Source organism: Polypterus senegalus, chromosome 1 (genome assembly GCF_016835505.1).
Source record: "Polypterus senegalus isolate Bchr_013 chromosome 1, ASM1683550v1, whole genome shotgun sequence".
Taxonomy (NCBI): domain Eukaryota; kingdom Metazoa; phylum Chordata; class Cladistia; order Polypteriformes; family Polypteridae; genus Polypterus; species Polypterus senegalus.
Window position 1 is genome coordinate 147946734 of NC_053154.1, and position 24289 is coordinate 147971022.

At 36.3% G+C, this 24289-nt stretch overlaps 1 protein-coding gene across 1 annotated transcript in view; it reads left to right on the plus strand.

Annotated features, from left to right (window-relative positions):
- Window positions 1–24289, plus strand: part of atp1b3a (ATPase Na+/K+ transporting subunit beta 3a) — a 78567-nt gene that overhangs the window by 48151 nt on the left and 6127 nt on the right. The window contains exons 3-6 of the mRNA XM_039760265.1: window positions 1872–1970; window positions 4585–4775; window positions 9414–9464; window positions 23285–23371. Coding sequence (XP_039616199.1) covers window positions 1872–1970; window positions 4585–4775; window positions 9414–9464; window positions 23285–23371 — 428 coding nt within the window. The remainder of the gene's footprint in view (window positions 1–1871; window positions 1971–4584; window positions 4776–9413; window positions 9465–23284; window positions 23372–24289) is intronic.

The window sequence follows — 24289 nt, forward strand, 5'->3', positions numbered from 1 at the left end:
TTGTATTGTATGTGCTTTAAAGGATGGTAGTGTTTCAGGCAGTACAAAAGATTAGTGGTATTACCTGTGTTTGTGGGAACATGCTTTCAGCACAATTTGCAGTGCGCTTTGTCGGACTTTAAATAGCCAAAATATCTCCTCACTACCAAATTCCTCTGACCCTTCTTTTCAACATTGAAAATGTTTTTTGAGCCTTGGGCCATGTCTCTTGGGGTGTCTTCTTTGGTAATGCTGACTTTTTTCTTTGAGTTTTCGTTAATATTTTCTGTTGTCACTTTCTCATTTACCTCACTCTCACTCTGATGTACTGGCGTGTGTGGCTGCTGTAGCCCATACATTAGATTATGTGCTGTTTACAGCTGCTACGCTGTGTGCTGTATGTGTGTCAACCTAACCTGATGTATCTAACTGTATTCCAGCCTCATGATTGTTTCGGTGTGGTGCTGCTCTCATTATCATTGGCATTTTGTATTGTCTGTCAAAACATGGATGGAATGAGTTCTATCAGATTGTATCGACCATGTCTTATTTCTGTTGAAGAAAAGTTATTTTATGATAATTATCTTTATTGTTTTCATCATGTTATATTTTGTTCCCCTTCAATGGCAAAACATTATGTGTGATAGTATATGACATATGCTTAAATTATAGCCCAAAAATCACATCTTGCATGCCCCAATGACACGATGTTTTTTCCAGTGGTCAGGGATTATGATTAGGTTTTAAATTGCCAATTGTAAGCAGGTAAAACAGTCATTAAATATGTCAGATAACCTGTTTATGCATTTTGCCTTAAAGGGAATCAGTGGCTCAGTAGTCTACATGCATGTTCAATAAAAATGTTTTTTTATTTTAAATATACCACCAATGTCTTAATGGAAAAGTAGTATTTATTTTGAATATTAATTTGTTCAAGATGTCCAGATTGTTGTTATTGTTATTGCGAAATTATATTCTAGATTTTTAAAAGAGTCAGTAACCAAATTAGACCAGATAATGAACATTTATGATATAGGAAAAATAGTGAAACGTTTGTATGAGCAAAGATTTAACTAAACAACGTCTCGTTCAACCTTGATCCTGTTAATTATTGCCATTCTTATGTTAGTATTGAATTTTTCTCTGCTGAATTTTTTTAAAAGTACCTGTGATAACTCTTTAAGTAAAAAAAAAATAAAATTATTGTGCAAGGTAATATTTGAATCTAAAATTAGGTTGATTCCAGTCTTTTTAGTATTTAGTGTTGCTATAAATTGTAAACCAATGTTCACTTATTGTGTGACATTATGCAAATATACTCTTTGTCAAAAAAATCACGGATTCAGGATGTACAGTAAATAGTAGTTAATAAATGTAATAAATCACAAAAAAACAGGAATGTTCATACATAAGCAGGATGGAAGATGCACTTTTTTTATATGTTTGTGGTATTGTATATTATCCTGTACTCTAGATATGCAGAGAAAAACAAAAGTTATGTTCCAGAAAATTTACAAAAATGACATGTTGGATATCTCCAAGGTTGTATGTTGCATTATACTGTAGTCACAGGAGAAATCCTGATGCCATGGGGGTCTTGTTCTTGAGATGCTGGAATATCTCACCTTCATTTAAGAAAAAGAATTTATACAACCCACTGCCACAACAAGGACACCTACAAAAGATGGACTGTTTGTTTTTTATGGTCACCCTTTATATACTCATACACCTGATGCAGTAATGGCTAAATTTGAAAGAATTCCCTTTTCTAGACTAAATGGCCTTCAGTTATTATTTTTAGAATAACTGGTATAATGTATTTATTGTATTTGTATTTAAAATGATCTTGCTGGAAAAAAGGATTTGACAGTTGTTTCTAATTTTTCTTGCAGGATTAGTAATTAGGCCAAAAGCGCCAGAAATAATTTTTAATAGGTCAGCACCTTCAGAGTATAAGGAGTACACAGACCACCTGGAGGCATTCCTAAGTAGTAAGTACACTGTTTCTGCTTTTTTTGTGTGGTGTTTTAAAAGTATAGGTAAACTGGCCTTCCATAAAGCTCAGAGAATGATTTTACTTTAAAACTATTTCCTTGCAGTTACTGCAATGCCCATATCTAACTAAAGAGTTTTGTTATTTTAATGAACATAATTTAGTATAAAATGTACCATATATTAATAATAGTTTATAGCATTTAAATTATGACTGTTCATGTTTATTAAACAAACAAAATCATCCTTCATACATGGCTATTAATAAGCAAAAGCTAACTTTCTCCCCGGGGACAAATAAAGCACGTGTCTGTCTGTCTGTGTGATCCAGTGTTGGCATGTACCCTCTTATGACTGTGAAGGGCGACTGCATCAGTTCAGTGCCACTCCAAGTGGTGTAAGATTCTATCTGTGATTGCTGATAGCAACATGCGTTCTAGTCAAGAAATCTGAAAAAAGACAATGAAAGATTTTGCCTTAAAATACATATGTTACTGGTCTCACAGTGGTAATTTAAGTAGTTTTGCTATCCAATAGAGCTTGGACCCCAGTTTAGTTTACCAACTTGGGTGCCTTTGTGTGGAGTTTGCATTTTCACCCCATATTCACATTTGTTTCTTCATGTTTGCTCACACAATCCAAACGTATGCTGTAAGGTCATTTGCAACTAGACATTTACCTGCCAGCAGTGAGTCTGCATTATGAAGGGCTGGTGTTATATTCAGATTTGTTTTTGTCTTGCCATGGAATAAAAAATAAATATAAAAAAAAATCAGTTTGAGTTTTCTTTTTTGTTAATTCTTTGTTCAAGGAAACATCATAGCTAGGGAACCAGACTTCATCCCAAAAATTTGCCTATCCTGAATTAATTCAATATTCCTGGGATTTGTGTTTCGTTTCTATAAAAAAAAAGTATGTAACCAGTGTGCTCATTGGGATCTCTTGCCCCCTTTTATCCAAACATGTGTGAGGAGATCCCCCATGTGCTCCTGATAGGATTCACTGATTTGACGTGCTGGAGCATGAGAAACAAGTTATTTAAGTACACACTTTTTGCAGTGATTTTCAGTCGCAGACGTTACTTATGTAGTGTGGACTGATATCCCCAGCATGACTCAGTCCAACCAGTCTGCCACTCGCTTTGATTTTGTCTTAAGTCATAGGAGCAGGCTCACCCTGAAGTACAATGCGTACAAGTCAGCCACAAGTAAATAGGGGATGTGCGCGTTTGGAGACTTGTCTGTTAGAAGTTTTGTGTTTAATATACCACAACGGAATGAAAAAAAAAAAGTATTAAGACTGCATCTGAACTTGCTGTAAATGGAAAGCATTCATGCAGCACCAGCATAGTCAGGCAGTAGTTTACTGGCGTCAGAAAAAGGGGCGAGCTTGCAATACTGTGAAAATATGGAACTGTGCTGGAAAGTCGTCCCCCCAGAGAGTCATGTTGTTTTCCTAGTCATGTAATCTGACATCCACAAAATTAGCAACTTGCTTTACATCAGCTGAGCTGATGCTTGGCATTCCGCATAGTCATCTTATGTTTGTGTGCAGCTGCTTAGCCATGGAAACTCACTTCCTGAAGCTCCTGACACATAGTTCTTGTGCTAATGTTGCGTACAGAGGAAGTTTGGAACTGTGTTGTGTGTGATTCAGTAGAGAATAGGTGATTATTATGGGCTGTGTGCTTCAGGTCTGGCTGAGCTATTGTTGGTCCTAAACATTTCTCCTTCACATTAGTAGCACTTACAGTCAAATCTATCAGAGCAGAATTTTCATGTACTGATGTGTGATAAAGGTGGCCTCCAGTGACAGCGCTCCTAAAAGTCACTGAGCTCTTCGGCACGAGTCGCTCTTCTGCCAGTGTTTGTCAATAAAGATTGTATGGCTACTTGCTCGATTTTATGCACCTAGTAACAACTGGAGCAACTGAAACATCTGAACCCACTTATTTGGAGCGGGGTCCTCATACCTTTGGCTGTATACTGTAGTGGAGCTGAATGATTGTTGCAGTTGTACTTTGCTTGCCATTTGAAAACTGACGCTATACTTTATTACAAGTGAAATTTGAATTTTTGTAAGAATTCAGACGTAGAAGCTCTCATTTTATAGCATCAATATGTGAAGAAAATTTCACCAGAGTTGCTAAACTTTCCTTATCTGAGCCAGAATTCACCAATAAGGAGCTGCAACAGATTGAAGACAAGAGTAAAAAAAGAGAGATGGCACTTGGAGGGACAGAGAGAAATTGACAAGCTAGAAAGAAGGAATGGAAAATGTGAGACTAGTGGAATTTTTGTGATACTGGATCATATTTCAGTATTGGATTTTTCTGCCAAAATGCTTGAGACATGCAACTGTCTGTGTAAGAAAGTGATGTTGTAGCTATTATTTTATGTCTCTATAAGAGAAAAACGCCTCCACCTTAGCTTTTTTTTCTACTGTGAGACCGTGAATAACCTGCTGCTGATGTTTGTACTTTTTCTCCATATTATGTTATTGACAAGTATTAATATTTTGTAAATTTATAACTGTAGCCATTGTTTTTTTTTTACCATCATTTTTTCTTCCTGACTGTTGTAAAAACAGAGAAACTATGTATTTTTATTTCAGAATACAATAGTGAACACCAAAAGAATAATATTGACTGCACTCCTGGAGCCTACTTTATTCAAGATAATCAGCCACTCCCCAAACAAGTCTGCAAATTTGAACGTAGTTTGCTGGGCCAGTGTTCTGGGATTACCGATCAGACCTTTGGCTATTCTGAAGGAAGACCTTGTATAATTGTCAAAATGAACAGAGTAAGTATTGCTGCCAACACTTGCTGGGCTTCCATTTTGGGTCTTTTAAAATATGTTTTTAATTAATTTCTGCAAGTAATCATTCATATTCTAATAACCAGTTTGTTAATTCAGTTTTCACTTAGAAATACTGGTGTTTCTGGCTAAAGTCCATCTTTCCTTAACACATTTAGCAGTGGATAAAACAGATCGATTCTGTTCATAATATCTTTTAGTTTGGGCATGGACTGTACAAAATAAGGGGAGATACAGCAAAAATACAAAATGCAGCTAATCAGTGTGCAGAAAATACATGCTATTTTTTGTTCTAATGTAATCTTCTCAGTATACAAAGTGCTGTGCACATTTATAAATATGATGCAGCTAACAGTAAAACACAATACATTTTACATTCATATAATACATACATACTTGCATGTGTGCATGCCTACATATATACAGTGCCAGTTCCCTACACCAAGAATGACACCAGTGTGGCCATAAATAAACATGTTTGTTAACAAAACTGCTTCACAGGGAAGGTTGATCCTCTTGAAGGAAAAGCAAAGTACCATATCGTCACACAGGGATTACATTTACAGCTATTGAATCATGTCACCTGCCCTTTAGTTTTCTCTTTCTGCTCAGGGGACACGTTTCTATGGGTTTTAGAGATGCCCTGTACCAACTTGTGGTTCCTCTACTGTGGGAAACCTGTTGGAAATGGTAAAATTAATTATGAGAAACTTAAAACTAAGACTAGTGCCAGATGTCAAAAAAGGACTGGGAAAAACACATTTTTGGTTAATAAACACCTGTGAGCCCATGTTTGTTGGAAAATGTCACAATGAAAGTCAAGTTGACCTTTGTGTCAGCTGTTCCTGCACTTCACATTCTACAGGATGGCACAGTGTAGTTTAATATCAATGATTTTGGTGGAATTATATGGTGGTCAGATGCTGAATATGTCACAATTAATGCCAACAGGAGTAACAGGATCAAAGTAGCTATTAGAGGAGGCTGAGCCATACGTTAGAGAGATGAAGAATAGACTGAAAAGGCGTAGTAACAGTTTGTAACGGTGATTATTATAATTCTAGTCCAGGCTAGACAGCAGAGCAATTTGAACAGTGCAACTGTATATAAAATTAAAGAAAAATGCCAAGTCGTGGATTTGTCAGTTCCTAAGGTGCATATTTTTACTAGTGAATGGAGCTTGAAAAGATTAGGAAAGTGAACATTGTGTTTTCTGCTTGCTGATTTTATGTAATATTAGCTATTACAGTGGGGCTGGGTTAAATTCCTGTCCTTTGTCACTTGTGGATATGTGTGATTTCTTTAGGTAAACTAGGTCCCTCTAATATCCTCAAGATATTAATATTAAGTAAAACTGCACTGTTGGACTGGCATTCCATTCGTAGCTGGCAGCTGCCATGCACCTAATGTTTCTAGGATAACTTGGCTCCCTGTGAACTTCCACATTTCTTATTGGGTGTATCACAATAGCTCTTTTAAGAAAGCAGAGGCTTGGAATTTTAGTGTCAATGTGTAGTGCATGTCCAGCCTTTTCTTAGGCAAAGGCCACATGAATCTAAATGAAGTTCATGGATTTTTTTATCACAAAGTGCTGGCAAGACACAGAAATATCCTAACGTATGCTTAGTGGAATTCTTTAGTTTTCAGTTTATAAAGGCTAGACTATTTGTGCAGCATCTCTGGGGATTTACTGTAACTAGAAACTGGTTCCTGTAGTTAGGATACTACTTCTGTATGTTGGCATAGCATACAGTGAAAACTTTGCATTAATTATTGTAGCTCTCAATAAAAACAGTGTGCTATGTATATTCTTAGGAATAAAGACTTATCCAGTAAGGAGACATTTAACTACAGAAAGTTGTTTCTGTAACTGAAAATTCTATGAGATATTGTGCAAATAATGTGTCCTTTAAAAATGGAAAAATCTAACTGACTACTGGTAAAGAAGAAAAAGTATAAAATGAAATTGAACACACTTCAGATCTCTTCACACAGTAGGACTGCAACTAATGATTATTTTGGTAGTCGACTAATCGTTCAATTTATTTTTCGATTAGTCACAATTATTTCATGCCTGACTATTTTGATGCCTGCAACCTGTGGTTGCACATCCTGTTCTAGGCTCCAGTGCATGTCTTACCTCATCTGCTCAAGTCTGTCAACCTGTGAATGTCACCCTGATGTCTCTGCATTAACACGATTAAAAATAATAATTATCAAATTAAAATAACAACCATTGAAACATATGAATCTGAAAATAATCAGATGTTTTTATATTAGTGTGACCTTCACAATAAAAAAGAAATACATTAAACAATACAAACTAAAGTGCACGTAGTCTTTAAACAAAAAAAGTGCATTTAACTTAACCAAAAAATACATTGTTAAAACTGAAACGTTTTTCACATTTTAGTAATAAATGACAAAATGTTGACATAAACAATATAATGTGTAAAGCCTGAAGGGCAAAGATCAAATAAACACTTTCACAAAAGATTCAAGGTTGATACAATACAGTAGCTTCTGTGGTGCAGCGGTAGGAATTGCTGACTTATAATCAAGAGTCCCCCCGGTTTGAACCTGACTGCCTCGTATATTTACTGTTTTGAGTAGTGAGTTACTGTTATTGTTAATATTATACAATAAACACATACCATTTGATTTGCGTCTGTAACAGCCACTGTATTAAATTTATAGTACTTGTAAAAGTTACTGTTTTTTTTCTCATTTTTATTCTCTGTCATGATCACGATACATACTACCACTCCCTAGGGATCTGACGCTGTTACTTTTTATCTGAAACTGGGAATAACTGTAGATGTGAGTGATGTTTTGAGACAGTCGAACTGTAAATTCTCTGATCTGGATGGATAAAAACTGACACACAAACGCTGGCGAATCTGCCTTATTTGTATCTCATTGTCACTTGATTTTGTTTTATTCAATTTTATTGAGTGTTCCTGCTTACGCTGAATTAGTATGTGCCTGAAGGCCTGTGATGTCAAAGCTGCACTGACAAAAAAACAGAGACATGGGTATATATGATATTTGGAATTATTCATTTTATGACCTTATAGTACATTTCAGTGGTTTGAGTCACACCATTTAACAAAATTTTTGATTAGCTTCCTGTACTCCTCCTGCCCACTCTTGATGCAGCCCACAATAGCAGTGTCATCAGCGAACTTTTGCACGTGACAGGACTCCGAGTTGTATTGGAAGTCTGATGTATATAGGCAGAATAGGACCGGAGAAAGTACAGTCCCCTGTGGTGCTCCTGTATTGCTGACCACAATGCCAGACCTGCAGTTCCCGAGATGCTTTCACTGCCTTTTGTAATATGTCCACCAAACCTTCAAGTTGCCAGTCAAACACTTAATTCTGCCTCCTTATTTAGTTAGCAATGCTCCTTTTAATTCTGCCACATTTCTGCATTTGTCACTGTTCTACTCCGTGATAAGGTTGCTGTTGCTTCTGAGCTTGGACTTACGTAATCAGGTTACAGTCCTCTATTTTGTTTTAAGCTATTAAAAAAAAAGTGTAAAAGGCCTTTTGATACGATTAAAAAACACGTGCCAAATATAGAACTACAATAAGGGTTAATCATAATTTGCATATAAAAATGTAAGGCAGGACCCAAACCTGAATGGGGCACCAGTCCATCACAGAGCCTTGTCATGTACACAGCCACACGTTCACTCGGCAGGACTAAATTACAAATGACATTTAATTCAGTAGATATAGGACTTGTTTGGGATGTCTGGATAAAGCCAGATTACCCAAAGAAGAAGCCAGGCAGACATGGGGAGAAAACTAGGAAAATCCAGACAGATAGTGACTAGGAGCAGAATGTGAATCAAGGATGTTGAGTTCATGCCACACTGATTTAATCTTGATTCTGCAAATTATCTCATAATTAGTCAAGCAGAAGTAGATGTTGTTAACATGGATAGCAGGGTTGTGTAAATACTGTGTAGAAAATAATTGTTGCAATTTTTAATGAAACATTATAGTGCTGGACATATTGGGAATAATACAAAAATGCATAACCCAAGGAAACCTGATGTATACACAGACTCATGTTCTATGTTGACTCTCTCAAAACAATATTTCATTTAAATATTTAAAGCAAATTAAGCATTTAAATTGCAGAATATCTAGTATGTAATGTATTAAGGAATAAACTAGAATGTGGAATTTTGTGTTTTTTTATTAAATACAATGCACTATTAAACTGTTACCAGTGCCTTCTGTTGGAGTGAAGGTGTGCAAACTGATGGACTCTTAAATTGGAATGGACAATTAGGTGGTGTTGAGGGAATTTGGAGAAAGATTACCAGTTCTTATTTTGTAACAAGAAATCTTGTTTCCTCAGTGACATAATCCTTGAGATCATGCCATGTTAGAACATTTTGGAGGACTTAAATCAATTTATTTAATTGGATTTTAGGTATTTCACTTTTTAGGCCAAGGCCTGAATTTGCTTCTGAAACACCTTTGTGCATTTCCCTTTAGAGCTAAGCAGCATGATAAATTAGCACAGATCTTAGTGAACATTTATTTATGGCAGTTTTTCTTACTTTTAAAAATAATATGATTCTTCAATTGTTTTCTTTTTCCTAGATTATTGGACTTAAGCCAAAACCTACTCCTTTCATTAACTGCACTGCAAAGGTGAGTTTTTTTCAAAAGTAAACTGTCATTTACATAAATCATGAAAATGACTGGGACAAAAACATTATCTAAATATATTCTGTTTTTATATTGACAGACAGAATGACAGAGCAAAAGAACCTGTATTTTGGATCAGGCTTGTTAATTTTCACACAAGTCGGAATGGTCATATTAAAAATAGCCTCAGAATGTTATGCTTCAAGGTTATAACGTACCTCTTTGAAGAGAATCTGTCAGGAGCTTTTCCCACCAGAATTCAAAGCAGTGGTGTGAGCCATGCACAGCTAGGCTAGCCGTGGTGCTGTCCTGTTGTCATGGAGTTTAAATGACTTGGTTCTGTGACATTTTAGATAGATAGATAAAATGTATCTATCTATCTATGACAGCAGGTTGAAGGCTTTACTTCTACGGCTTCAGAAATGCAACATCAAATACAGATCCCATTTACCATGACAGCTATAATACTAGATATGTCAGTGAAACTATTGTGTTTTTTTCAGTAAGTGAAATTCTCATGCTAATTAATGTTAATATAGTCTGATAGGACTCTGCTCAAAAACATAACAGATATAACAGAAAAGGAAAGTCATACCAGTGTCAGTAGATTTCAGTTTGCATCTCCTGTGCATATTTCCTGATGTGAGAAGTTGTAGAAATTGCTGATTTGATTCCAGACCTTTCAGATCCAGCTCAACAAGAACATGGAGATGTGACGAAGATTCAGATTAGCCCTAGTTGTCACAATACAGTATATGTATAGACTTATTCTTAAATCATATTTTAATACTGACTAAATAAAATGACAATATATTTATATATAAAACAGCAATTATTTTGAACTAGTTTTTTTTTTTTTACATTTTGAAAAAGAGAAAATGCATTATGGATGCATAAATGATGAAGATAGAATCGATCAGTGTGCAAAAACTTTTCTCATATTTCTGTTTTATTATCTGGCCTTGTAACTAGTTAACAAAAAATGAGTTTGCACAGGTTATTCTTTAGAAAAGAGAAATAATGTGTATTACTAAAACTGTGCTTTTTGTTGTGATGAGCATCTTTTTTCCAATTATTATTTAGTTAATATGTTCCATTTTCATAAATAATTTCTTCGAACTGGGCAACAGGTATCCAAAACTGTCTGCCCTTTTGTACTTCATATATAAGTAACTGTTTCACGAATTTATCCACAGTGATGTGTTATTTTCATATAACTGCTGGAAAGTATTTGAACTTCACTCATCTGTGATGCACTCATCTTTCGGTCATTTTTCGATCATGTGGCCATCCATTTGTTTTCTGAGCTAATGGATGTGCATGCGACAGGTTTACCATGAGCCAGGGCCTATCTTGGTGAACCGGCCTGGGGAGGACACTGCTCCATTAAGGGACACACACACACACACACTCTTTTTTTGGGGCCCACTTAGAGTGAATAACTTATTTTTTTAGATGTAGGAGAAAACCAGGCAAAACCATGCAGTTTCCACTTAGACATTGACTAGGATAGAATTCAAGTTCAGGTTCCCAGAGCTGCGAGGTTGATGTGCTAATGACGTGCGCTGCCAAGCTTCCCTGTCCTTTTCTGCCCCTCCTGTTGGTGTGTTTATCCTAAAGCGTGAACTTTCTTTGTTTTGTGACAGTAATCAGATTGAGAGATTCAGGGGTTCCTGACATTGTGACACCTTACTATGCATTGACAACATCCTGTTTGTTGAAAGCATGTATAGTGTTTGTGTTTGCCTTTTTATCAGTCATCATTTCAGCCAATTAAATGTTCTGTAAAATTTCATTCTATGTTGTTAAATATTTTTGTAAATTGAATTTCATACTCTTAAATACCTAAAGCATTTTACATATGACTATTTTCATCTTTTTATATTCTTCTCTGTTTGTCTCTTATAAAGTGTTTTCCATTTTGTGCTTTATTTTTATGTCTGTTTTCACTTGTGTGTGTATATTTTTATTTTTATTTTATTCCATGCTGCACATAGAGCCTTAGCCTCTTTAAAAGATGATAGGTAAGATCTAAGTGTCTTCTAGGAGTTTCCAGCTTTTAATTTCTCTAACATTTTCCCTTAATGATTGTCCACAAGCTAGATGTGTTCTCTTGCAGTAGATCTTTTTCATGTGGCGTGCATTTTGTATACTGCTTTAAACTTAATATTGTATACCTTCTAATGCAAAGGAAAAATTAACAGTGTATTTGTAACAACAGTTACAACGTTCACTCTTTTCTCCAAGTTTACCTTATGGGAAGTTTACATTTATTCCGTTGTAACCCTTTGCTTCCTTTTGTCTGTGTAGTAGTTGGGGGGTTTTCTAAAGCTGGGATGTTTCATTGCCATCCTTGCCTTTTGAATCCAAAATGTCTTTTTAATTGGAATTACATGTTTGTTGCATATAGAAATGCTATTAATAGAAATTTTGCCGAGAGTGCCTTTTTATCTTATGAAGGTATACAATACCTCCATTTAGTCATTCCTTTCCTCCCATTTAATTTATGTTTTTAAATTCAGTGGGAGGAAATGGAAATTAATTTTAAGGTTCAATTTGTACTCCACAGTGCCACTAATATTTTACCAGTTCTAATAAACACACAGTGTTTAACATTGAAGACACGTGTGACCAAAATCTGAAAGGAGTCTTTCTGCATTTAATTTTGTTGCATTAAGTATGCCTTTTTGGGTTCATTCCTCTGTAGATTAGGGTATGCTTTTGCAAACACAGGCTTAACTAAAATTTTGCTTCAGACTGCTTGATGCATGTAAAATTACAATGAATCTGCAGTGCATTGTTTCACTTTACTGAATGCTTTATAATCATTTTGTAATTTAGAACATTTTTAATACTCTGACATTCTTTAGTCTTCCAGTAGGTAAAAATTGGTATCTATGCCTTTCTTTTGTGTCCCTTTTTTATTTGATACACTTTTTGATTCCTCCTAACACCTTATTTATTGTGTTTTCCCTCTCACCATACCAACAAGTGTGCTATAACCTAAATGACTTGTTGAACATGAGCAGAGCCCAAGGATGTGTGGCCTGACGGCTTCTGCCCCAAAGGAGAAGTGCGTTTGCCTGCCAAGCACTGTGTCTATCATACACATGAAGCACTTTGACATGCAGTGTTTAAAGTAAGAACTGACTAAATGTCCTCTTTTCTCAGATGCTGCATTTTTGTGTAATAGTAGCTCATTTGTACTTGTTTGTTGACCTCACTTGTAGTGTGGCTTCTTTCGTGATTTTTTTTTGGCAAAAATTATAGTCCCTCCAGAGGATAAACCAGTTTTTGACTTTGGCTAATTTATGGTGGTGTATTTTCTATTTTTGTATTTCCCATGTCCACTGAGGCTTTCAGAACAGTCTTCTATAAAATGTCTTTTTATTTTATATGGATTCTCCATTCTTTGAGCCTTTCTTAAAACACATTAATTAAACATACATATATTGTGGGACACTATAGTTACTTAGTTTAAAAAACTCACAAATGCCCATATAATGGTCTTGGAAAATGAATTATTCTCAGTATAATACCCAATTCCTAAATATAAATATTTAGGCTTATGTTTATTGTGAGAAAAACTGGACCTAAAAAATGGTTGCTTACTATACTAAAATCAGATAAACAAGGGGGACCAAACTGATAGCATTGACATACAACAAAAAGTTTAATTAAAATAATAAACATTACAAAATAAAAAACATTAATTAACAATAAACCTCTGAGCCTTTCTATACAGTCTTAAGCTAACTACCCAAGTATGTTCCTTCGTACCTCCTGGACTCCTCCTTCTCCACCGGTTGGCCTTCTCTTCCTCCCGACTGGGTGAGGCCTTGCTGTGGCTTCTATCCTGACTGCAGGCTTATCTTACTGAGCAGATGGAGGTCTTTATAAGGTTAGTCCCAGGAGGGCTTCTAGTGCCTGTCGAGCCTAAGGGGAAACACATCAGGGTTAAGTTTTGGGACAGAGACTACAGTTCCAAAGATCCTCTCTCTGCAGGAGCCTCAACTATTACAGTGGGATAATGTTGCAGCCCTTACCAACCTGGGGGTTATTACTCTTGTCAAGTTCATCACCAGACAACGATGTGCTGTTGTGGTATTCCAGCCAGCTAAGTGTGTAGTGACAAACATTCCTAAATACTAATAGGAATTACAAACATAATCCGCACCCGAAACCTCAATAAGTCAAAGAACCTTATGAACAAGAGACCCTTTAGGAATCAAAGTCACAGGCCACCAACAGTTTTAGAAGAAGATTAATGAATATTTGCCAATTGATGGAAAAAGCATTGCAGCATTTCTTGTGTAAAAAAAAAAAAAATCCAAAAAATTTTTTTTAGCTAATATAAGACATTTTCCAATTCAGTTATAGATGATAGATTAGATAGATTCTTCAAGTTGAGCCAGATTAGTTGACACACAAGCAATATGCTATTGAAGATCTCGATAGATTTATTATGACATAATTTAATCCCATTTGATATATTCCAAATAATGGCATTAGGGGATTAGAAAGGATCGTACATTCATAAATGGCTTTAAAAGAAGCACATATTTCTCAATATGTGTCTATGTGTGTTTGACAGTCTCAAAATATATGTCCTAGCTGGGCCAGTTCTTGTTGACATCCTTTGCATTTAGGATCCTGGCCCTGATAGATTTTAGACATTTTTTTTTTGTTTTTTAAAGATGTATGATGTGAGATCTCTTTCCTTTTGCTGCCTAAGGTCATGGTGCGTACTGTGAGAAAGAGTCTGTAAATTCTACCAGTATCTTTGTTAAAATTGTTTTAAGTCTAGATACTGAAGGAAGGTGGAAAAGTCGGTCAGATTCCCTTTTTGATAAAGTTTCCAGTGTCTTAGTAATGAAGCATTTTCACTGTCGGCTTAGACGTTGGGAAACTTAAACTGCCTAATGGCTTCCTTAAATTAAACACTCTGTAAGTTGAAGAAGTCTGAAATATACAATTGTCTTGTATTTGTGCAGCAGGGTGCAACATCTCAGTGTTTTCTACAGTGGTTCCATATTTTAAACAAGTAATGCACAACTGGATAGCTAGTAAAGTTTGCTGATTGTTACTGACCACTGTACTACAAAGCAGAACAGGTAGACAAGGTTATGCAAGATGTCTTCTCCAAGTCCAACCAGGCCAGTATATTTTTGTTGCCTTCTAATTCCTTTCACAGTCTCAAAGTAAGTTTATTATAAAGCAAATAGTAAACCTGATGTTATGTCATCTACTTTAGATCTTTATAGAATAGTTTATATATATATATACAGTCCTTTTGGTTTATAGAAGGGAAATCATATGGCTGAAGCAATTTTTGTTAATTATTTGTTAGTATAGGGTGGTCCACATCTAATTGTGCAATTTTCATCATAACTTATTAAGTTTATTGCATAGAGAATTCACAAAAAATTATTTTTGTTGCCGATAGATGGCAGTGAAATCAGTGAATTAATTCAATGGAAGTCCATTTTTGTTTGTTACAAGATATTTCGAACAATTCTTTTGTCTTGTATTGTTTTCCTGCATTGCATTAAAAGTTGCATAATTAGATCTGGACACCCCTTATATATGGGAAGGCTTTACAACTATATGCATTTTACTGACTTTAATTCTCTTAGCGAAAGAAAGCTGCACACACGACAACTTATTAACATTCTACATTTAGAATAATTTTTAAGCTTCTTTGTGACTGTAACTCCTAGATGTCTGAATTGTTCTGAAGCAATCAGTAAAAGTGATCTAATATAACGTGATATGCTTTCAAATAGCTTCTCCACCACCATAATACAGCAGCCTCCAGGGTCTGATATTATCTCCGTAGTTACAAATTGCTTTGTTAATGAGAATTCTCACTACTTGAGTCTTCTTGCTATAAATAGAATGAATAACTTGGCCTTCACAAGCTTTTATATCTTTACATCTTGGTAACCTACAGCAGTTGAAGCTAATTGCTTGATGCAGTGAAATTCAAATTTGGGTAACACTAGATGAGTAACATAACCATTTTACTGCAAAGCCTGAGATAAACAGCCACAATCACTGTGCTGTTTACATCAATCAGCCACAACATTAACACCTCCTGCGTAATACTATGTAGGTCCCCCACATGCTGCCAAAACAGCTCTGACCCATTGAGGCACCAAGACGATCGCAGTAGATCCTTTAAGTCCTGTGAGTTGTGAAGTGAAGGCCTCCATGGATCGGACATGTGGATGGAGATCTGGGGAATCTGACAGCCAAGTCAAACCCTTGAACTCTCTGTCATTTTCCCCAAACATTCCTGAACAATTTCTGCAGTGTTGCAGGGTGCATTATCCTACTGAAAATTGCCACTTCCATCAGGGAATACTGTTGTCATAAAGGGGTGTACGTGGTCTGCAACAGTCTTTAGGTAGGTGGTACCTGTCAAACTAACATCCACATGAATGCCGAGACCCAAGGTTTCCCAACAGAACACTGCCCAGAGCATGCTGGCTTGCTTTCTTCCCATAGTGTATCCTGCTGCCATCACTTTACACTGGTTAACAACACACATGCACCTGGCTATCCACATGATTATGGGATTCATCAGACCAGGCCACCTTGTTCCATTGCTCCATGGTCAAGGTCTGAAGCTCAATGTGCCCATTGTAGGCACATCTAGAGGTAGATAGGGGTCAGCATGGCCACTCTGACCAGTCTTTGGCATGCACTGTGTTCTGACACTTTCTGTCATGGCCAGCATTAATTTTCTTTTTTTAGCAATTTAGCTATAGTAGCTTTTTTGTTGGAAAGTCCTCCCACTCTTCTGATGCGCTTTGCTCCCAAACCTCATCAATTAACCTTGAGCACCCATGATCCTGTTACTGGTTGTCCTTCCTTGGGCCACTTTTGGTAAGTACCAACCACTGACCTATTTGTCCGGAGATGCACCGATCCAGAAATCTAGCCACCACAATTTGGCCCTAAGTCACTCACATCCTTACGCTAGCCCATTTTCACCTTCTACAAGTGACTGTTCACTTGCTGCCTAATGTCCCCCACCTTTGACAGGTGCCATTGTCACAAGATAAGCAGTGTTGTGGCTGATCAGTATGTAATTATGTATATTATGATTATTTGTCTATATTTATAGCTCCTGGAAAATTGCAGTCAATAAACAAATGAGCTTCCAGCAACATTTTTAACATTTCACAGAATGAGATATATATTTTTATGCATTAAGAATGCTATTTATGTTTAGGCATTCCGATTTAAGAATACTTGTGAACATGATTTATATTACACAATAACTTGTGACCATTTTCTCACTGTTGGAATTAAAGCATTTCTCATTCAAGCGATGTTTAAAAGATTCCTATTTGGATTTGGAATTTGAAAGAAAATGTAAATTTAATCCTTGCAAAATTCTTTTGTTGCCAGTTGCTATAACTGTGATTTATTTGTAATCAAACACATTAATAATTGTATCATTTTTTTATTAAAAAAAATACAGCACTGCATTGATTGCATTTTTAAATACAATTTCATGTTTTTATTGTTCATTTTGATGACCCTCTTATTGCAGTACATAAGACATTGCCAAAACCAGCAAAATTATAAAGAAAGCTGCCCGGGATAGAGGGCCATGGCATTGTAGGGACCACTTATACTGTATATCCACTCATCCTTATACAGGGTCAGCCTGTTAGTCTCCACAGTTAATCTAATCCCGTTCCTACATCTTTTAAATTTTGGGAGGAAACTGAGGGAGATCTGGAGAGAATGTCCAGAAAGTGAAGAGGCCGAGCTCTGAACCCAGGACCCTGGAGCTGTGAGGCATTGCCACTAAACTTGTGCTGCCCAGTTTGGAGTGTGTGGTTGATTTTACAATTGTGGTTGAAAGTTTGTGAACCCTTTAGAATTTTCTAGATTTCTGCCTAAATATGACCTAAAACATCACCAGATTTTCACTCAAGTCCTAAAAGTAGATAAAGAGAAACCAGTTAAACAAATGAGACAAAAATATCATACTTGGTCATTTATTTATTGAGGAAAATGATCAAATATTACATATTTATGAGTGGCAAAAGTAAATGAACCTCTAGGATTAGCAGTTAGTTTGAAGGTGAAATTAGAGTCAGGTGTTTTCAGTCAATGGGATGACAATCCAGGTGTGAGTGGGCACCCTGTGTTATTTAAAGAACAGGGATCTATCAAAGTCTGCTTTTCACAATACATGTTTGAATTGTATCATGGCACGGACAAGGGAGATTTCTGAGGACCTCAGAAAAAGAGTTGTTGATGCTCATCAGGCTGGTAAAGGTTACAAAACCAACTCTAAAGAGTTTGGACTCCACCAATCCACAGTCAGACAGATTGTGTACAAATGGAGGAAATTCAAGACCATTGTTACCCTCCCCAGGAGTGGTCGACCAACAAAGATCACTCCAAAAGCAAGGCGTGTAATAGTCGGCAACTTTTAAGCAACTGAAGGCCTCTCTCACATTAGCTAATGTTCATGTTCATGAGTCCACCATCAGGAGAACACTGAACAACAATGGTGTGCAGGGCAGGGTTGCAAGGAGAAAGCCACTGCTGTCCAAAAAAAACATTGCTGCTCGTCTGCATTTTGCTAAAGATCATGTGGATAAACCAGAAGGCTATTGGAAGAATGTTTTGTGGACGGATGAGACCAAAATAGAACTTTTTGGTTTAAATGAAAAGCGTTCTGTTTGGAGAAGGAAAACACTGCATTCCAGCATAAGTACCTTATCCCATCTGTGAAACATGGTGGTGGTAGCGTCATGGTTTGGGCCTGTTTTGCTGCATCTGGGCCAGGATGGCTTGTCTTCATTGATGGAACAATGAATTCTGAATTATATCAGAGAATTCTAAAGGAAAATATCAGGACATCTGTCCATGAACTGAATCTCAAGAGAAGGTGGGTCATGCAGCAAGACAATGACCCTAAGCACACAAGTTGTTCTACCAAAGAATGGTTAAAGAAGAATAAAGTTAATGTTTTGGAATGGCCAAGTCAAAGTCCTGACCTTAATCCAATTGAAATGTTGTGGAAGGACCTGAAGTGAGCAGTTAATGTGAGGAAACCCACCAACATCCCAGAGTTGAAGCTGTTCTGTACGGAGGAATGGGCTAAAATTCCTCCAAGTCGGTGTGCAGGAATGATCAAAAGTTACCGGAAACGTTTAGTTGCAGTTATTGCTGGAAACGGGGGTCACACTGGATACTGAAAGCAAAGGTTCACATACTTTTGCCACTCACAAATATGTAATATTCGATCATTTTCCTTAATAAATAAATGACCAAGTATAATAATTTTGTCTCATTTGTTGAACTGATTTCTCTTTATCTACTTCTAGGACTTGAGTGAAAATCTGATGATGTTTTAGGTCATATTTATGCAAAAATATAGAAAATTCTAAAGGGTTCACAAACTTTTAAGCACAACTGTAACTATGTATATAAATGAAGAACACACTTCCTACCCTGACAATTTGTTGAACAATAGATGTGTATTATATATATGTGTTGTGCACGTGGCGGTTTTCAAAATGAAATTTCCTTCATTATTTTAACAGTCTCACGTATATCTTGGTATACATTTGCCTACAAATTTTTGAAGATGCATGTGGGGCAGAAATAAAACAACAGTTAGTAATGTGTTTAACTAATGGGTCACAATATTTTTTGGTTATTAACACCATGTTCCACTAATGTTTATGGTTTATATAAAAAGAAAACATAGCTAAGGAAAAAAAATAATAATAAAGAAGTATGTAGTTCCAAATACAAACTGAATAAATAGACCCAGTATGATGAGTAAAAGCTACGGCAGTCATAAATGTCAGAAAGCAACAACAATAAAAAAACAAAAGCCAAGCACTGCAGTCTTGTATGTGTCATTCTCTTGCACCTCAGTTTTAATACTTATACACATGTCTAGTGAACTGTAGGACCATTTATGGTATATTTACCTTAATAATTAAGCTTAGCAACCTAAAAAGATCCTCTAGACTTGAGCATGTGGATGACAAGTTCCTAGAATGACTGTTCAACATTTTGTTTATTTCAGTAATTCATGTTTGTAATAATAGGTGATACAAAGCCATGGTCAGAGTGGTGCACAGTGGGAAAGAATGCACATATGGAAATTAAAGGCCTTGTTGCATCATCTTTTAAAATTCAAAAGGCTGACAGGAGAATCGGAGAAAGAAAAGATGAATATTTAAAAATCATCGTCACAGGAGAGTTGTTCATGCTGCCTGACCATAAGGGTTTACAAAGATGTGATCATTTGGGTGTGTGTTATGTCAGGATTAGAGAAAGATTTCCAAAGCTTTGCTTTTTTTTTTTTTACCCTTTTAATTTGTTTTGATGCCTGACAGATGCATCAGTGAGTCAGAATCTGAGTTCTTAGTCACCTGGCCATTTCCTCAGTTTTCATGATGCTACTGAAGAACTGTCATTAACTTTCTCTGAAAGCTCCAGTTGAGTCAGTTTGGCTATTGAAAATATCTTCGATGTACTGTGTGCTGGTTTAGCAAGCTACTTAACGTTACAGAAAAGATTGTTTCTACTTCACATAACCTTTAAAGCTGTGCAGACACGTATCCATATGCAGTGTTTAGTGGATTGTGTAGAAGTACTTGCCTGTGTTGACCGCCTGCTCTCCTGGTCACATAAAGCTAGAAGTAATCGAACAGACCTGACTCAATAAAACACACACTTGTTAACAGGCTTGTCCAGAACTATTGTATGGCTTGCCAACAATTTTTTGGATGCAGGGTTGAATTATTTAGCTACTAGAACAACATCAGTGACAACTCTTATTATTTTGACTGACAATGCACTGCTTTGCATGTACGAATGCCCGCCTGTTCTGACCAGTCCGCCTCGGTGTCACTTATGAAATACAGCTATTTATAAAAAAGCACCTTGTGCAGTCACTAGTAGGCAGACATTCAGGAAAGATGTGTCTTCCTATATCACTCATTTTCATTCATAATTTACATTTACAAATAGGTTTTCAAGATTAACAATGTTAGCAACTTCATTCTACTGAACTACAACAAAAATGCTACTTCCTGCTGCTAGCTGATCGACCATCGGTTTGGCCACTGGTATCCAATGCTGAACTTAAGGCCCGTTTCCTTCATAGCTTTTTGCCCAGTGAAAGTGGCAGCTTTTCTTTGCTAGGAGTAAATTTAACTCATTTCCCCCCAATTACAAGTCTTTCTACCAATACAAATCTCCCTCTGCCTTACTGTTTTCGCTTTCCATAGATCGGCATTTAACGATTTTCCTTGAGTTTGCTTTCAGAAAGAAAACTCAACTGGCCTGGTCGAGATGTTCCATATTTCGTCTCAAGGCGAAGACTTTGTGATGGTGTCAATATAATAACAATTGCTTCTGCATGCACATTGTACGTGAATATCAATTTTTTAATGTTTATCTGCATTTTCTTTAGTTTTTGCAAGATGGAGGCCAACCAAAATCATCTGATCAAAAATGTGGCAGAAATATCTCTTTTAACATTAAAAAAAATGAACAAAAACATAAAAGATTCAGCTGAACAACTGGCTGACCTTTTAATGATTTAGTCCAGCATTTTCCAGTGTAACTACAACAAAAAACTTCTAGCTTCTGTGTTTCATTTTTATCATAAAGAAAATAAAACCTTGTGCAGACTCCAACAATGAACAAACTTGTGCTCCTTTTTCTCTGTTTGCAAGTTTAAATGCATTTATAACTTTTGCTCATAAAACTTCCATTGCTTTACCTCAAAGAGGATGTGCAGCACAGCTTTTTTTCCCCACAGTTAGACGAGTTTGGATTTTACTTCCAGGTCGTTGTTCTTTGGTTGTCACCTCTCGCATACACACACAAGTAAGCCTCCATAACTTGTGGCAAAATTATTCTGCTTGATTTAGTGTGGGTAAACGGTGGACCGGTCTGACTGAGCTGTGAAACCACACAAATGTCGGTCACGACCGCGTACCACATCTGGATCTGAAAATCACTTCAATTTGGGCCTGTACAGAAAAACCGGGAGAGGTCTCACCTAGACCTTCTCGTATACTCAGATACGGGGATAGATATTTGAGAAGTAAACTGCAAGACAATGATTATATTTTTATGTTATGTACATCCACAGTCCAAAGACATACAGGTTAGGTGCATTGGCAATTCGAAATTGTCCCTAGTGTGTGCATGGTGTGTTGGTGTATGTGCCCTGCAGTTGGCTGGCACCCTGCCTGGGGTTTGTTTCCAGCCTTGTGCCCTGTATTGGCTGGGTTTGGTTCCAGCAGACCCTGTGACCCTGTAATTAGGATGTAGTGGGTTGGATAATGGATGGATGTTATGTACATTAAAGAATCATCATAATCAAATCAATAATATATTGAACAATTATTATAAAAGTAAAGTTAAATAAATCAGACTCTGCAGCTGCATGAATAAAAGTTAAGTACCAGTTCCAATTAATGAAAATAGCCCAAATCTGTTTTGCACTTAATACTTGTATGCAAAATTTGGTTGACCTAAGTGAAAGCGTACTCAAGTTATCATGTTTACACACACACAGACATAATTCCAAAAATGGTATTTTCGGACGCAGGGAGGTCTAAAATGTCAAGATTCATCAAAATCTCGAAATTGAATATTTGGAAGATTACAATACTTTCCCTATACTTAGTATATGAAAAAGTTAAAAAAAAAAAACTACAGATAAAGTAAAATTTGACACAAAAAATTCTTTTGAGATTTTTAGGGTGTAGAAAAGTGTATCAGGAACACTAAGGGTGAAATTAAATATACAGAATCTGAAATATTAATGGCTGTAAACGTGTTCTTTTCAAGTGTTGGAAGACGTTGGTAACCTCCCATTGGTTATGGAGACAGTTAAGAAAGTACTTAGTGCTTTTGGATAACAGAGACAGAAAAGTTGTTTAAATCACCTGGACTGGATAACATTCATCCTGCAGTGTTTAAGGAAGTTAGTGATTATAAATACTGTATATAAACTCTTAATGTCTATTTTTCAGAAGTTGCTGCATACTGAGAAAATTCCTGAAGATTGGATTGGAAGCTAACAAATGTTATCTCATTTTATAAAAGGATTGATTAGGCCAGCATTGGGCCAATAACTATAGGCCAGCATGATGGGTAAATCGGTAGAAGCAAATGAACAACAAATGCCAAGAAAAATTGTTGAAATGGAGATCGTGTTTTAAGCTTGAATTCTATCAAGCAGCCCAAAAAAATCCAAAACAAATTGCACCTTTGGGATGCATATAAAATAGTATTTATCAGAACCTTTTTGAAAATCAAGATACGATGACCAGACATGAGAGTTCAGGCATCACACATAAAGAAGCACTGAAGTGCTATAGATAGCGGCCAAAGTGGCTCAAACATAGAATACAGACAGTTATGTTGCACAAGTTTTATTATTCACACAGACAGCCATAGATTACCACGTAGTATGATAGAGTTTGGGGACCTGTAAAACTCACCTCTGCGCAATGGTGGGCTTGGCTTTTTGTCATCAGAATTGTCCAAATGTGGTAATCTTAATGCTACAGTTAGTATGTGATGCAGAAATTAGTAGCTTTGTCAGAGTGAAATCTTTTAAGTCGCAACCCAGCACCACCTTTTAACATTACAAATGATAGAAAATGTTGACCTTTCTATACCTGTTAAGCATTTTACTTCATATTATCTGTTTAGCCTTAATTGAAAAAGACATCGATCTGGTACTAGAATTCCTAATGTGGAGACTTAAGACAGTTAATAGTGTGACTTTCTTGTCATTTTCTCTGCAGAAAGATGATAAGCTGAGTGTGAACTATTTTCCAGAGAATGCAACATTTGATTCCATGTACTTTCCTTACTATGGAAAATTAGCTCATGTAAGTTGTCACCTTTTTGCCTTTTTTAAAAAATGTAAACCTTTGGATGTTTTTAATGGACTAGGTTTGGGAATTTTAAACAGATCCGAGATATGTTGCTATAAGGGATATATGACTGGCTTTTTAAATAAGAAGCATAGAACAAAGTGAAAAAATAACAACCACCTTTGGAGCCATAAAATAAAGAAAATATTAATACTTCAATGTGCACAAGAATATGACAATTTAAAAAAAAAAAAAAAATGGAGTGTTTTATGGGCATACATACGTCACTTTGTGCCATTTCTTCTGTTTGACAGTCCAGCTAGTACTGCAGTTAAATGCAGTTGGGTGTGTTGGCCATTTGGGAGGGTGAGCAGGCAGTCTCAGGAGAGAGTTATTTGGTACTGGCAGGGGTACCTGGTGCTTCGTAGGTGGGGGCACAAACTAAATTTCAGGAAGTAATACAGCCAGTCCAAATGGGGGGTGTGGGGGGGTCTGTGACTAATTTGGGCAAGATAAATAAAAAAAAAAAAAACGTGGTCACTGATTACAAGCGCAAGATGTCATGCGAATGAATATGAACAATATGAATAATGTTGCATCCGTGCCATAATGTTTTCCGAAATGTAATATATAGGTCATAAAATGAGTTATTCCAGATATCATATATACATATGTCTCTGTTTTTTTGTCAGTGCGGCTTTGACCTCCTGGACCATAAGGTGCATACTAATTCAGCTTGAGCAGGAACACTCAATAAAACTGAATAAAAAAAAATCAAGTGATGGTGAGATACAAAGAAGGCAGATTCACCAGCATTTGTGTGTCAGCTTTTATCCCTCCAGATCAGAGAATTTCCAGTCTGATTGTCTCAAAAACCACTCACATCTACGGTTATTCCCAGTTTCAGATAAAAAGTAACAGCGTCAGATCTGG